General features: G+C 42.6%; 1 protein-coding gene across 2 annotated transcripts in view; it reads right to left on the bottom strand.

Annotated features, from left to right (window-relative positions):
* Positions 1–14,481, bottom strand: part of THSD7B (thrombospondin type 1 domain containing 7B) — a 925,167-nt gene that overhangs the window by 389,923 nt on the left and 520,763 nt on the right. For both annotated transcript variants that reach the window (XM_082260936.1, XM_082260935.1), the window contains exons 11-12: positions 12,620–12,735; positions 695–827 (exon numbers count right to left, since the gene is read on the bottom strand). In XM_082260936.1, coding sequence (XP_082117062.1) covers positions 695–827; positions 12,620–12,735 — 249 coding nt within the window. The remainder of the gene's footprint in view (positions 1–694; positions 828–12,619; positions 12,736–14,481) is intronic.

Below are 14,481 nucleotides of genomic sequence, written 5' to 3'. Positions count from 1 at the left end.
TGGTCACAGAGTGAGAAACAGCAGCAACATGTGAATGTCATTAACTTTTATAGCAACTTGCCGTAAAATGAAAGGCAGCCGAGACTGATTTTTTCATGTAATGGGTTTTTACAATTATTGGTCAAAGAGTGAGAGGCAGAAGAGGGATTCAATTGTGCAGGATCTTTAATATGTATGGTAACAGGGTTAAAGGCAGCAGAGGGACTGAGCTGTGTGCAATGGATTTTTGCACTAGCTTGTCAAAGAATGAGATACATCAAAGGGACTAATCCCCTGTGAGTGTGATGGATTTTTACACTAGCTGGTCACAGACAGAGTAATAGCACCAGGGAACTGGGCTGTATGTACACAGGGCCAAGAACATAAAAGGCACATCACAGCCATTGGGATTTAGATGATTGTGTCAACCATGGGCCTGCATTGTGGATGCTTACCCTGTGTGATGTCTGAAGATAACGCTAGCCTTTTGGGAAGAAAGGACACACGGTCAAATAGCTAAGTATGATGTCTTTGAAAAGCTACTCACAAGTACGTTTTTCATGTATGAATATACTGTACATCTCCCGCTAGCTACATTTTAAATTCAATTATTTTAACTGCAGATTTATTCTAAAACACTTTTTATGTTCAATCTGTAATAATTTAACATTTTTAGAATCCCCTTACATGTGTACAGAAGCTTGACATTAAATACCTGAACAGAAGACAGTTAGGGACATCCTCACATTCTCTCTCTTCATATAAGGTGTCTGGACAGTGCTGACCCCCATTGAGTGCCTCCTGTATGACGATTCTGTATCGGGTCTGTTTGACCACAGAGCTGTTCCCTGAAATAGAATAATAATATATCACATAAACAATATCATGATTCTTTTTGGAAATAGGGCAAAATCAAGTACCTAATCAATAGGGCAAAATCAAGTACCTAGGTAGGCTTAAAGCTAAATTCAAGGAATTCTGCTTCTTTGTAAAAAGTTAAGCCACACTAAGTCCAAGGGAGTGCATGACATCTCCTGGGCTCATGGGCTTATCTCTATTATTTACAATTTTATTGCACTCAACGAAGACGGGCACAAAGCATGTCTCCTCTGTATTAAAAATCCTGCCTGTCCGCCTATTTTATTTTGGAGCCCAAAGTTCCACTTTAGTGGAAGCCATCATTGTTCACGCATGTGTATTCCAGTCCACTTTCCTTGGCTGCCAGGTTACATTGTACTCTGACTGTCCTATGAGGCTGCATGACCCCTGACCCTCTGTCTGGGCAGTACTGATTGGCCCTGTGCTGATCACATGCACCCTCCCAAGAAAAGAAAAAAAACATTCTAGCAATACACACTAAACGGAGCATGTGCAGAGTGTCCCCAGGGGATGGATTGGGGCCTTTGGAAGAAGAGGAGGATCAGAGAAGACAGGATCAAACAGCCTTTTTTCACAATGTGCAGGATTAACCCCTTGGGTACCACAGTGAGTATAACTAGCATGCTTTACTGCATATACAGACTGATTTTACTGTTGTGGGTTCAGTCACACTTTAACAAAGTTTGGACTTTTTCTGGACAGACCTCGTATATATACACTATTTGGATTTAAAACTTTTTGGTGTTGTGTAATATAGAAATGCTCATAATGTTGTAATATAATTTGGGCAAAGACAAACTGCTGCTATTATTGGACCTTGCATGTAACATAAGCACATTACATCAGCTGCTGGAGTTAGCGAAACAAATTAGATGGCATTAGGCCATAATGAAAGCACAACAACTTGTATGGTTTAAAAAAAACAAAAAAAAAACAGTTAGGATGTATTTGTTTCCCAGGTGCCCAGAATCGGTTCAAGAAAAGCTAAAGTTAAAAGGACTGATTTCACCCAACCACCAGGGAACTACATATAACGCTACACACTAGGCTAACAAATTCAAATTTTATTAATCCAAAATATAAACAAAGGTAAAACACTGCAAATTATGTAATGCATTAAAATAGTACCAATACCCACATCATACACATCGAAAAACATGCATCCACCTCTCTGACTGTAAACAGTACACTCAATAAGCCCCTACAAAAATCAAAGCTTGATATTGTAATCAAATAATAAGATGAGATGGTGATCCCTGGCACTAGTTACACAGGGGTCTTCAGACTATGGCCCTCCAGTTGTTCAGGAACTACAATTCCCATCATGCCTAATCATGTCTGTGAATGTCAGAGGTTTCCAATGCCTTATGGGATGTGTAGTTCCGCAACAGCTGGAGGGACGTAGTTTGAGGATCCCTCCGACTAGTAGATAAATACAGCTTTGGAAAAAAAAAGTTCAATGCATTGTGATGCAAAAAGGAGACAAGCCAATGGCCATCCAATGGTACTTCTTTATGGAAAATGATGATAAATATCAATATTCCAAAGTGCCGGGTGGAGAAACCGATGTAGAAACAGTGATCTCTGGTTAACTCATATTGTAAGAGCTCCCATGTTTATAAGGGGAGGGGTGAGTTAGCGTGGTCCAGAGGAGGGTAAATGTTCACCAAATGAGCAAAGTCAATAGCTTTCTTAGGCAAATATCGGTATGGTTCTATAGTTATACAAGTGTACATTTGTGAACATAGCCTTCCTTGCACACCAATACACATTCAGGTAGACATTCCGTCAGCTGCCTTGGAAGTAAGTCCTCAAAGTTATTAAATAGGACCCAAGGGTCACAGTCAGTGGATGTTCCTATAGAAGCATGCATTCCCCGCTGAAGAAGTCTACGCCCACATGACGTAACGCGTACGGGGGATTGGTCACACGGTCCGAAGGCTGTCTAATAACCCGGAAATCCGGCACCATCCAGCACGCTGCAGGCTCTGCAATACATGCTCGTTTTTGTGCAATATAATGTAAGTGCAATACTTTTATTTGAGCAATAAATCGTTTAAACCGCAACAGAGAGCACTAGATCTGTTCCTTTTTTTCCTTATGTTTGAGCACGATCTGGGAAGCTGTATCCTCTGCCATAATCGATTTCTAGGCGGTTTCATGCTGGAGGCTGTGGTCCTGTTTTCCATTTGATTATCATTGGCTGAATATCGTGGTGATTGTTCATGCTGTTTGACCCTCTGGGGTCGAGTTGTGGAGGTGAGAGGCAGATAGTGCCAGGTGATGGGAATTTTATGAGCACAGAAGTCACACTTGCTGCTATTTTTTTCACCGGATCACCAGTGGACTGTGTCTCTTTTATCATCTTATCATCTTTTACATCACCATATGAACTTTCTCCTTTATTCATCATAATGCCATTTTTATTAATTGTTTGGTTTTAATTTATTTATTACCAATTGAGTTTATTTATATATGGACTGCGCTACACTATTTTATACTATTACTGTGAAGGTGTTGGATTACCCTTTTAGTGTTAGCTGCTGGTCCTTGATAATTTATTCAGCGTTGAATCTTTTACAATAATGTTTTGTAGTATATTTATCCATCCAGTCAGGGGTGTAACTAAAGGGGTTGCAATTGCAACCAGGCCCTATGCTCCAGGGCCTGTGCGGCTCCCCTGTACACCTGGATAGGAGGGGTGGGGGAGGCAGCATGTCGAGAAATCACTGCCCTCCGTTTTCCTCCTGTAGCTGCAGGAGGAAAATGGAGGAGATTGGTTCCTCTGTATGCTACCCCCGCCATTCCTACTATCCAGTTCACTTGTGTTCTGCTGTCTGTGGGCCCCTGTGTGCTCCCCTGGTCCCCCCACTGTGCTCCCTCCCCTCTCCTGCTGGCTGCTGCAGGGGATGTGTCACAATAGAGAACCAGGAAGGGGTCGGTAAATATGTAATTTACCAGCTCCTTCCTTTTCTAAATGGACAGAGTCATAGTCAGTGACATTATAAAAACATAAAATAAAATGATAAAAAAATAATACAATTAAAATACCAAAAAATAAAAACTACTGACACCAGTGGATGAACTTCCAGGATCGCAAAGGTCACACTTGCAGCTGGGCCCTGGCATTCCACCACCTTGGGGAGGCCCCAAGATGGCTGGAAAGGGGCCCACTGCAGAACTTGTGAAAGGGTCTTGCTGCAGGACCATAATAAAGGGCCCCGCAATGAGAGTAAAGGGCTCCAGAATCAGTGGGAAGAGCCACAGGCTTGAAGGGAAGGGACCCCGGCCAGGGGTCTGGGGGCCCTTTATGGTTTCTTGCACCGGGGCCCTGAAGGTTCTAGTTACACCCTTGGCGGGACCATAATAAAGGGCCCTGCAATGAGAGTAAAGGGCCCCAGGATCAGTGGGAAGAGCCCCAGGCTTGAAGGGAAGGGCCCCGGCCAGGGGTCCGGAGGGCTTTTCATAGTTTCTTGTACCGGGGCCCTGAAGGTTCTAGTTACGCCTCTGCATCCAGTGGTTCCCGGAAATATAAATCCATAGTTCTCATGCAGGGGAACATGCTCCCTGGATGCGCATAACCATGCATCGACGTATCACCATGGGGGAGAGAGAGAAGGTGGACGCCAGATGCGCCTGACCAGTTTCGCTGGGCACAGGCCAGCTGCTTCAGAGGCAAAGGGACCAGTTCAGCCATAAGACCTCTTAATGGTCTCCTGCCCAGTGACTTATAAAACACCTCTAAATTTACTATGATAAAGATATTTCCTTGTACCTACTCTAGATTTATTTTCTCTCTGACGACAAAATATCATCTAATATTGTTTGCATTCTGCAGATCAATAAAGTCATACAGTCTAAAAGATGACCTAATTCTTTTATTAAAAAGGATATTATGTCTTTTGTTTTCTTTATATTCTGCGTAGAAAAATATAGACTAAAACAGCTGCTGCGTCTTTTCCTTCACCTTATTGCCTATTAGATTATTTTCAGCAGAGCTGTTTACCCAGGTAGTGCGGTCTCCCGTGTCGAGACAACGATTGTTCCCCTTGAACATTCTATTATTTCTTTCTATAATTCTGTGAATATTTTTTTCCCTTTTTTTTGCTGGAAATAATAGCATCACAGATGTTGCAGATTCCATCTGAGAAGCCCATCAAGCAGCAGTTCCTTTCATTAGTTCTCCGATGTTCATCTAGTACAGCCGAAGGGAGCCGGGGGATCTCCGCTGCAGTGTTAGGTTCACCGCACACTCACCCCAGCCATTGTTCACTTTAGCTGTGTGCTAAATCTACCCGGTTTATCACCTCAGCTCTGAGCTTAAAATAAAAATAACTAAGACATTTGTCATTTAGTAGCAGGCAGGATGCTGTAAAAGAAGGAAGGGAAGTAGATACAGTCCGGAACATTCATTCTTTGAGGCTCAAAAAGTGTCTCCGGCTAATGGGTAAAACCAGGGAACAACTGATTCTACCCAGGAAACTCTGCAAATGTGCTAAGGTCAGAGAGTTTCTTGGCTGCTTAGATGCATAGCCTTGGCCAATCACACACTATTTAAAGATGGATTTGCCCAAAATGACTCTAAGGCAAAGTATACTGGAGTGGGCAAGGCCAAAGTTTCTATTGCAGCCTTTCTCAACCTTTTCAACACAGAGGAACCCTTGAAATAACTTTCCAGCTTCAGGGAACTCCTGTTAAAAATTATTATATCTACAACTCAGGATACATTAATTGGACGGTCAGTGGGAAGAATGTTTCTTACACTTTTTGGCATTGGGAGGAATTACCCACTTACAGACAACTAAAAGGAACAATAGTGTCACTGGGAACTTATCTGAGAGGCAGAAATTGCTCATGGAACCCCTAGCAACCTCTGGAGGAGACCTTGGGTTCCATGGACCCTGGCTGAAAAACCCTGGTCTATTGAGTCAATAAACTACACATGTAATACACCATAACAGCAAAAATTGAATTTTTTGACCAAAAACACATTAGTAGACAATCTAGAGCAACCTTTCCCCACCTTTTTTACTTTAGAGGGGCCCTTGAAATCATCAGTGGGAAAAATGTCCCTTACATTGGAGGCCAAAATTCCCCCCTTAAAGCAGTGCTCCACCCAAAAGGGGAAGCTCTGCTTGTTTGCTTCCTCTCCCCTCTGCTGCCACATTTGGCACTGTAACGGCTACCCAGGTGGTGAGAGGGTATCAGCCGTTGGAGACGTCCTTTTTCCCGGCAAGTCCCTGTGTAGTAATGGAGTAGTATAATCCCAACCATAAGATCCAAGGGGAGAGTCAGGTTCAGCTGTTGAACGACCAGGTAATAATGCAGTAAAATCCCCTCCAGGAACGAGGGTCAAGAAAAAACTGTTTATTGAAACAAGAATACAGGCTTTTATACACCTGGGGAGTATATCAGACACTACTTAAACAATGGCCCGACATCCACCCAGACAAATAGGTAAGGTCATTACCACACTTAACAAAAGCTGCCTCAGCCCAAATGAACATAATGTAGACAAAAGCGCATCGTTAATCAGCAGACATTCCGTCTCTAGGCTGGCCATACCTTGACTTCTTGGAATGTCCATATAAGGAGTCACTTCCTGGGGCTCACAGTGCAAAGAGAGATATGATAGCAGGGAGTGTAAATAACCGAATGGTTGCTGGGAAATCCTTCACACACATGAACAAGGTAAGCACAAATATTCTCGGTCAAAGGTAAGGTTCTGTTACAGGCACCTTTTAGGGGGAGGGGGGGAGCAGGTACCTGTTTTTGATGGGTACCTGTCCTCACTTGCGGGTGACCTACGGGCGACCCCCCTCCTCCTTCCTCCACCGCCAGGGCATTCACAAAGTGCAGCGCACTTCACGCATGCGCAGTAGACAACTAGCTGTGAAGCTGAAAGGCTTCACTGTCACTTTTCCTTACAAGGAATGGTGGTGACAGCACCCGAGAGCCGAATGAAAAATCGTCTGGGGTGCCAACATCGTAGGATCCCTGGATAGGTAAGTGTCCTACTATTAAAATTATTTGTAGCTGCTGACTTTTAATTTTTTTGTGGGGAGCCTGGAGCTCTGCTTTAAGCTGGCCATAGAAGCATCGAAATTCAGTTGGCTCAGCAGGGACCAGACAAGTTTCAATCCATGTGTGGCTACTCTTGCACGACAAAATTTGATCTAACGATCAACTTTTGTTGAATGGGCTTGTTGGAAAATTTATCTCAATCAGAGGCTACAGCTGATCAAGGAACTATGGAACTATGCAGACACCATAAAAATAGAAGGTCAATGGGAGGTCAATCAGCCAAAGCTCAAGGAACCCCTAGCAACCACTTGAGGAACCCTGGCTCATAATAGCTGATCTGGAGGAACACTGCTCCCAAGCGCACCCATCCTCCCCGCCAAGCCAAAACCCAGCTCTGGGTCCACATCACCGCTCCTTCCGCAAGACTTATCCTAAGACTAACAGGTCGCACTTAGAAATTATCACTGTAGTAAAATCTTTCTGTCCAAAAAATGTTATTAGCTGTCAAATCCTCCACTGAGAATGACACTCTTACTAACGCGTTTCACCAGAAGAAAAGGCTTAATCGTAGTCTTTAAAATCACATTCATATTACAGATGAACTTGCCCCAACCCAACCAACTGTCCCAGTCAAGTATCCGACTAACCAAAGACCCCAGAGGATATCAAAGAGGTATCATTCAACTTCTGGCACAGTTGCCATGACAATAAACAAATAGGGAGGGTGGATGGGGACTTGTAAAAGGTTTTAGTAAATTTAAGGTTAGTAATCTCAACCCCTTTTATGCTCAAAAACTAAAAATTTTAATTATTTCAAATAGAGTAAGGAATGGTTAACATATCTCATGGCCACCTTTTAGCTCTAACTCTCTGCACTTGACCTTCTTCCACCCCCTCCACCCCCTCTTCCTAAACACCACTTTATCTCCTCATAAAAAAAAATATTTTAAACTAGCCATACACTAGTAAATTTCCAAACGAACATTACTATGAACATTTGTATGGAATTTCTCAGTTCATTCAATGACTTTACAAATATTGTTCAAAAGTACGTAAAAATTGAGTTTGCTATTAGCGTTTGATTTTGGAATTACTTTACCAAATGAAAAGTAAGGGGTTGATTTACTAAAACTGAAGAGTGCAAAATCTGGAGCAGCTTTGCATAAAAAAAAAAACAATCAGCTTCCAGGTTTTTTTTTGTACAGTGCCTTGAAAACGTATTTGTACCCCTTGAAATTTTCTACATTTTGTCTTGTTACAACCAAAATGTAAATTTATTTTATTGGGGTTTTATGTGATAGACCAACACAAAGTGGCACATAATTTTGAAGTGGAAGGAAAATGATAAATGGTTTTCTAAATTTTTTACAAATAAATATCTGAAAAGTGTGGCGTGTATTTGTATTCAGCCCCCTTTACTCTGATACCCCTAACTCAAATCTAGTGGAACCAATTGCCTTCACAAGTCACCAAATTAGTAACTAGAGTCCATCTGTGTGCAATTTAATATCAGTATAAATACAGCTGTTCCGTGAAGCCCTCAGAGGTTTGTTAGAGAACCTTAGTGAACAAACAGCTTTATGAAGGCCAAAGAACACACCAGACAGGTCAGGGATAAAGTTGTGGAGAAGTTTAAAGCAGGGTTAGGTTCTAAAAAATATTCCACGCTTTGAACATCTCATGGAGTACTGTTCAATCCATCAACGGAAAATGGAAACAGTGTGGCACAAATGGAAACCTACCAAGACATGGCCGTCCACCTAAACTGACAGGAGGGGCAAGGAGAGCATTAATCAGAGAAGCAGCCAAGAGACCCATGGTAACTCCAGAGGAGCTGCAGAGATCCACAGCTCAGGTGGGAGAATCTGTCCACAGGACAACTATTAGCAGTCCTGGGACAAGGTCATCCAGTGCCCAGGGCAAGGATGCCAAACTGCGCCCCCCCCCTTCCCTTAGGGTTAGGGTCAAGGCGCCCCCTATCCCTGCAAAAAACCATTGCACCCAGGGCAACCGACCCTCCTGCCCACCCCTCGTCCCGGCCCTGACTATTAGTTGTACACTCCACAAATCTGGCCTTTATGGAAGTGTGACAAGAAGAAAGCCATTGTTGAAAGAAAGCCATAGGAAATCTGGTTTGCAGTTTGTGAGAAGCCATGTGGGGGACACAGCAAACATGTGGAAGAAGGTGCTCTGGGCAGATGAGACCAAACGCCTCATCTGAATTTTTTGGCCTACAAGCAAAACGCTATGTGTGGCAGAAGACTAACACTGCACATCACCCTGAACACACCATCCCTACCTTGAAACATGGTGGTGGCAGCATCATGTTGTAGGGATGCTTTTCTTCAGCAGAGACAGGGAAGCTGGTCAGAGTTGATGGGAAGATGGATGGAGCCAAATACAGGGCAATCGTAGAAGAAAACCTGTTAGAGTCTGCAAAAGACTTGAGACTGGGGCAGAGTTTCACCTTCCAGCAGGACAACGAGCGTAAACATACAGCCAGAGCCACAATGGTTTAGATCAAAGCATACTCATGTGTTAGAATGGCCCAGTCAAAGTCCAGACAGAAATCCAATTGAGAATCTGTGGCAAGATTTACTGTTCACAGATGCTCTCCATCCAATCTGACAGAGCTGGAATTATTTTGCAGAGAGGAATGGGCAAAAATGTAAATCTCTAGATGGTAAAGCTGGTAGAGACATCCCCAAAAGACTTGCAGCGAAAGATGGTTCTACAAAGTATTGACTCAGGGGGGCTGAATACAAATGCACACTGCACTTTCACATAGTTATTTGTAAAAAAAAATTGAAAACCATTTATCATTTTCCTTCTATTTCACAATTATGTTACATAAAATCCCAAAAAATACATTTACATTTTTGGTTGTAACATGACAAAATGTGGAGAATTTCAAGGTGTATGAATACTTTAAGGCACTGCAGAAGCTGATTGACTACTTTGCACAGCTGCACCAGATTTTTCACTCTCCAGTTTTAGTAAATCAACCCCACATTCACTGTTGTAAATTAATTTGAGAAATTTTTTCCATCCTCTTTTTTCAAATTTTCTCATTACTCTGGTCAAAAAAAAAAAAGAACGTCGAAAATAGAACAAACGTTCGTAAAACAAAGCATTATGAGCAAAATTCTCTTAATGTACGGCCAGATTTACACTCACACAGCCCACATACTCTTATCCTTTAAAACACAACATGTTATACATATCCCACCTTCCATCATACTCCAACTTACACACCACACGTCATTGCAAACATGCATTCACACGTACGTCACCCACACTATTTTCCGATACTCACCACAAACCAAATGAAAAATCTGTGACATCCAGGAACTATTTACCCATACAGCTGTTTATTGTCTGTATTATGGCATAAACTTTTGGTTTTTTTGGTTTCATACAACATTCAATTTAGAGCTCTGAAGGATGAGAACTGCTCTTTGAACACATGCAAAGGCAATATACATATGCTGAATTCTATTAACGAAAATTCTCGGTATGGCAAATGGTGTGCCGTAATCAACGCCTCATTGTTCACCTTTTTATGTACACTACATACTTAGAGCTCTGAGGGATATAAGAACTGTTCTTTCAATATGCAATAGCAATATACATATGCTGATGTCCATTGTCTAATACAAAGAATTCTCTGAACAGTAAATGCTATGCTATACTCATTGCTCCATTGTTGACCTTTGTGTGTGATACATAATAATGTATTCTTGATATAACTTAATAAATATTAAAAAAACACTCCTTTAATTTTTTTTGCCATCTTTGTCTTACTGGGGAGTTTTTCTACATTCTGGACTGTTCTGTCCTCTTGAATAATGAAGTTTAGGTGGAGGACAGCACTGGACTGGTGCCGCTGGAGACTGCCTAGCGACGGGTTTCTATGTGGAGGGTATAGAGCAGTGATGGCGAACCTTGGCACTCCAGATGTTTCAGAACTACATTTCCCATGATGCTCGTGCACTCTGCAGTGTAGTTGAGCATCATGGGAAATACAGTTCAAAAACATCTGGAGTGCCAAGGTTCGCCATCACTGGCATAAAGGGAGCCGCGTCCAATGGGTTGTTTTCCAATTGTAGGTGGTAGGTGATTGACTCCAGTGGGGTCTAGGGCTGCTACCTTTCTCATAAGGGGCTGTTACCACGGGGAACACTTGGGTGATTGGAGAGGAGTGCCCAGTGTCCAGAAAAATCTCACTTGATTTTTATAATAGTTTATTGAAGACAAAAGTATACAAGTAGAGCCAACGCATTTCAGGGGTATTTTATCTTCATTAAATGATAATAAAAATCAGCAAGTGAGACATTTTTCTGGACATCCGACACTCTCTCTCCAATCTCCCAAGTGTTCTTCTTAAATAAAGAATTTAATGAGGAGATTTCCCTTCAATTTACGTCTTGAAGACACAAAAGAAAGTCAGAGGAAAACTCCCCAGTAAAGGAAAAGTCCAATTGGGTAGCTATCACCAAAACATGTGCCTCCTTTGGAAATGTTACGCTTTATCCTGTCCATCTGATTTAATCACTTACTGAGTATGCCACTTCTTTATCTGCCTCAGGTTTCCAGTTTCAGGGTGCCTCCTTTCTCTTGCAGCATTCTATGGAATCACCCTTGCATGCAGGGACTAGACTTGTGTCTCCCTCCCTACACTGTGTGCATCAATAGAGACACAAAGCCCTGTAGCCTAGGAAGGCAAAGCACCCCTCTGCTCCTTCCGTCTCCAAGAAAATAGACTGGCTCAGGACTACACTGTCGACAGTTAACTTTCCTGTTAAGCCAGCAGCACTGAAAGTTGTAAACGGCAAGTGCTGGGGTAAGAATTTTAACAAACAGTTTACTATGGAAAGTTTATTTAAATGTACCACAAGGAAAATGAATGGGGGAATGTGGTGGGACTATACAATTCCAAACACAAGGGAGGGAAGAGAAAAAAGGGAGAAAAGGGGAAAAGGTATAATGATGTATCCAATTGATAAATGAAAGATAAAAATGACAGTCATTTATTAACTACAGGATTAAAGGAAACCCTTTTCAAAGGGAATAACATGATAATAATCACAAAGGTTTAGGCTAAAAACAATGCATGAAGCCACAAATTTCCTGCTTGGAGACACAATGAATATCAATGCCTTTCAATGATGACGCTTTCTTCAGGGGGTAAGCATCAATTGCAGATTTTTTTAGAATCTGAAACTCTACAATTGATGCTTACCCCCTGAAGAAGAAATATATTTTTGAAACGCGTTGGGGTCTCTTGCGTCTGTACTGTTTATTGTTAATTATGCATTGTGTCTCCAAGCAAGCATTTTGTGACTTTAAGCATTGTTTTTAGCCTAAAACTTTGTGATTATTATCATGTTATTCCCTTTGAAAAGGGTTTCCTTTAATCCTGTAGTTAATAAAATATTGTAATTTTTATCTTACATTTCTCAAATTGGATACATCATTTTACTTTTTTTTCTTGTTCTCCCTTTTTTTTCTCTTTCCTCCCTTATGTTTGGTATCGTATACTCCCACATACTTTCCCCTTGTGGGATTATTCTATGTAATTTAGGGATAGATACCTGGATACTTGAAGGTTCAGGAACATAGCATTGTAAAGTTTATTTTATTGTGCTCAATGTGTTAACTTATTAATCACTGATGATTTAATACTACTTTAACCTCTGATGTGCAAATGATGACTTAGTGTTATGTGTACACTCACCAGGCTGGCAGGTTTTAGGGCATGGAGTCCACTCACTAAAAGGGGTGACAACACAGTCTCTAGTGCAGGGCAGAGGACATGGCTGGCTGGTATCAGGTTTGGTTGATTCTGGGCACCTGTAATTTAAAAACAAAATGCTGTTAGCAGTAGCCAAAAATCATAGTGGGTCTATTATGTAGAGCAGGGGTTTCCAAACTGTGGTCCGAGGGCCAGATGTGGCCCTTTGCATGCCTTTATCTGGCCCTTATGGTCACTATTTCTTCACTGATACGAAGCACTATTCTTCCCACTGACACCAATGATGGGGCACTATTCCTCCCACTGACACCAATAATGGAGCACTCTTCCTTCCACTGACACCAAGGATGGGGCACTCTTCCTCCCACTGACACCAAGGATGGGGCACTCTTCCTCCCACTGACACCAAGGATGGGGCACTCTTGCTCCCACTGACACCAAGGATGGGGTACTCTTCCTCCTACTGACACCAATGATGGAGCACTATTCCTCCCACTGACACCAATAATGGGGCATTATTCCTCCCAATGACACCAATGATGGGGCACTCTTCCTCCCACTGACACCAAGGATAGGAAAATCTTCCTCCCACTGACACCAAGGATAGGGCACTCTTCCTCCCACTGACACCAATGATGGAGCACTATTCCTCCCACTGACACCAATAATGGGGCACTATTCCTCCCAATGACACCAATGATGGGGCACTCTTCCTCCCACTGACACCAAGGATGGGGCACTCTTCCTCCCACTGACACCAAGGATGGGGCACTCTTCCTCCCACTGACACCAAGGATGGGGCACTCTTCCTCCCACTGACACCAAGGATGGGGTACTCTTCCTCCTACTGACACCAATGATGGAGCACTATTCCTCCCACTGACACCAATAATGGGGCATTATTCCTCCCAATGACACCAATGATGGGGCACTCTTCCTCCCACTGACACCAAGGATAGGACAATCTTCCTCCCACTGACACCAATGATGGGGTACTCTTCCTCCTACTGACACCAATGATGGAGCACTATTCCTCCCACTGACACCAATAATGGGGCACTATTCCTCCCAATGATACCAATGATGGGGCACTCTTTCTCCCACTGACACCAAGGATGGGGTAATCTTCCTCCCACTGACACCAAGGATGGAGCACTCTTCCTCCCGATGACACCAAGGATGGGGCAATCTTCCTCCCACTGACACCAAGGTTGGGGCACTCTTCCTCCCACTGACACCAAGGATGGGGTACTCTTCCTCCCACTGAGACCAAGGATGGGGCACTATTCCTTCCAATGACACCAATGATGGGAAACTATTCCTACCATTGACACCAAGGATGGGAAACTATTCCTACCATTGACACCAAGGATGGGAAACTATTCCTTCCACTGACACCAATGATGGGAAACTATTCCTTCCACTGACACCAAAGATGGGAAACTATTCCTTCCACTGACACCAATGATGGGAAACTATCACTTCCACTGACCCTAATAATGGGGAACAAATTCTCATACTGACACCAGTTATGGATCACTATTCCTCTCACTGATACCAAAGATGTAATATTTTTTACTCTCGTTGACCACAAAACCTATGGCATTGTTTATGCCAGCTGATGCCAGGGCATTTTCTACTCCCACTGACCACAGTTCGCCCCCTCTAAAATTTGAAGGGCAATAAACTGGGCATTTGTTTTGAAAGTTTGGAGACCCCAGATGAAAAATAATGGGTTGGTACCCTTTACAGAATACATCACTGTTGTTTAGCAGTTTTTCAACCTTTATTCATTCAAGGTAGCATTTAGAATTCTGAACATTCTCGAGGCACACCAATCTAAA

The sequence above is a fragment of the Pelophylax lessonae genome, assembly GCF_965119305.1.
Source record: "Pelophylax lessonae genome assembly, chromosome: 6".
NCBI lineage: Eukaryota > Metazoa > Chordata > Amphibia > Anura > Ranidae > Pelophylax > Pelophylax lessonae.
Note: the sequence above shows the minus strand (reverse complement) of the source record. Positions and strands in the feature narration are given on the sequence as shown.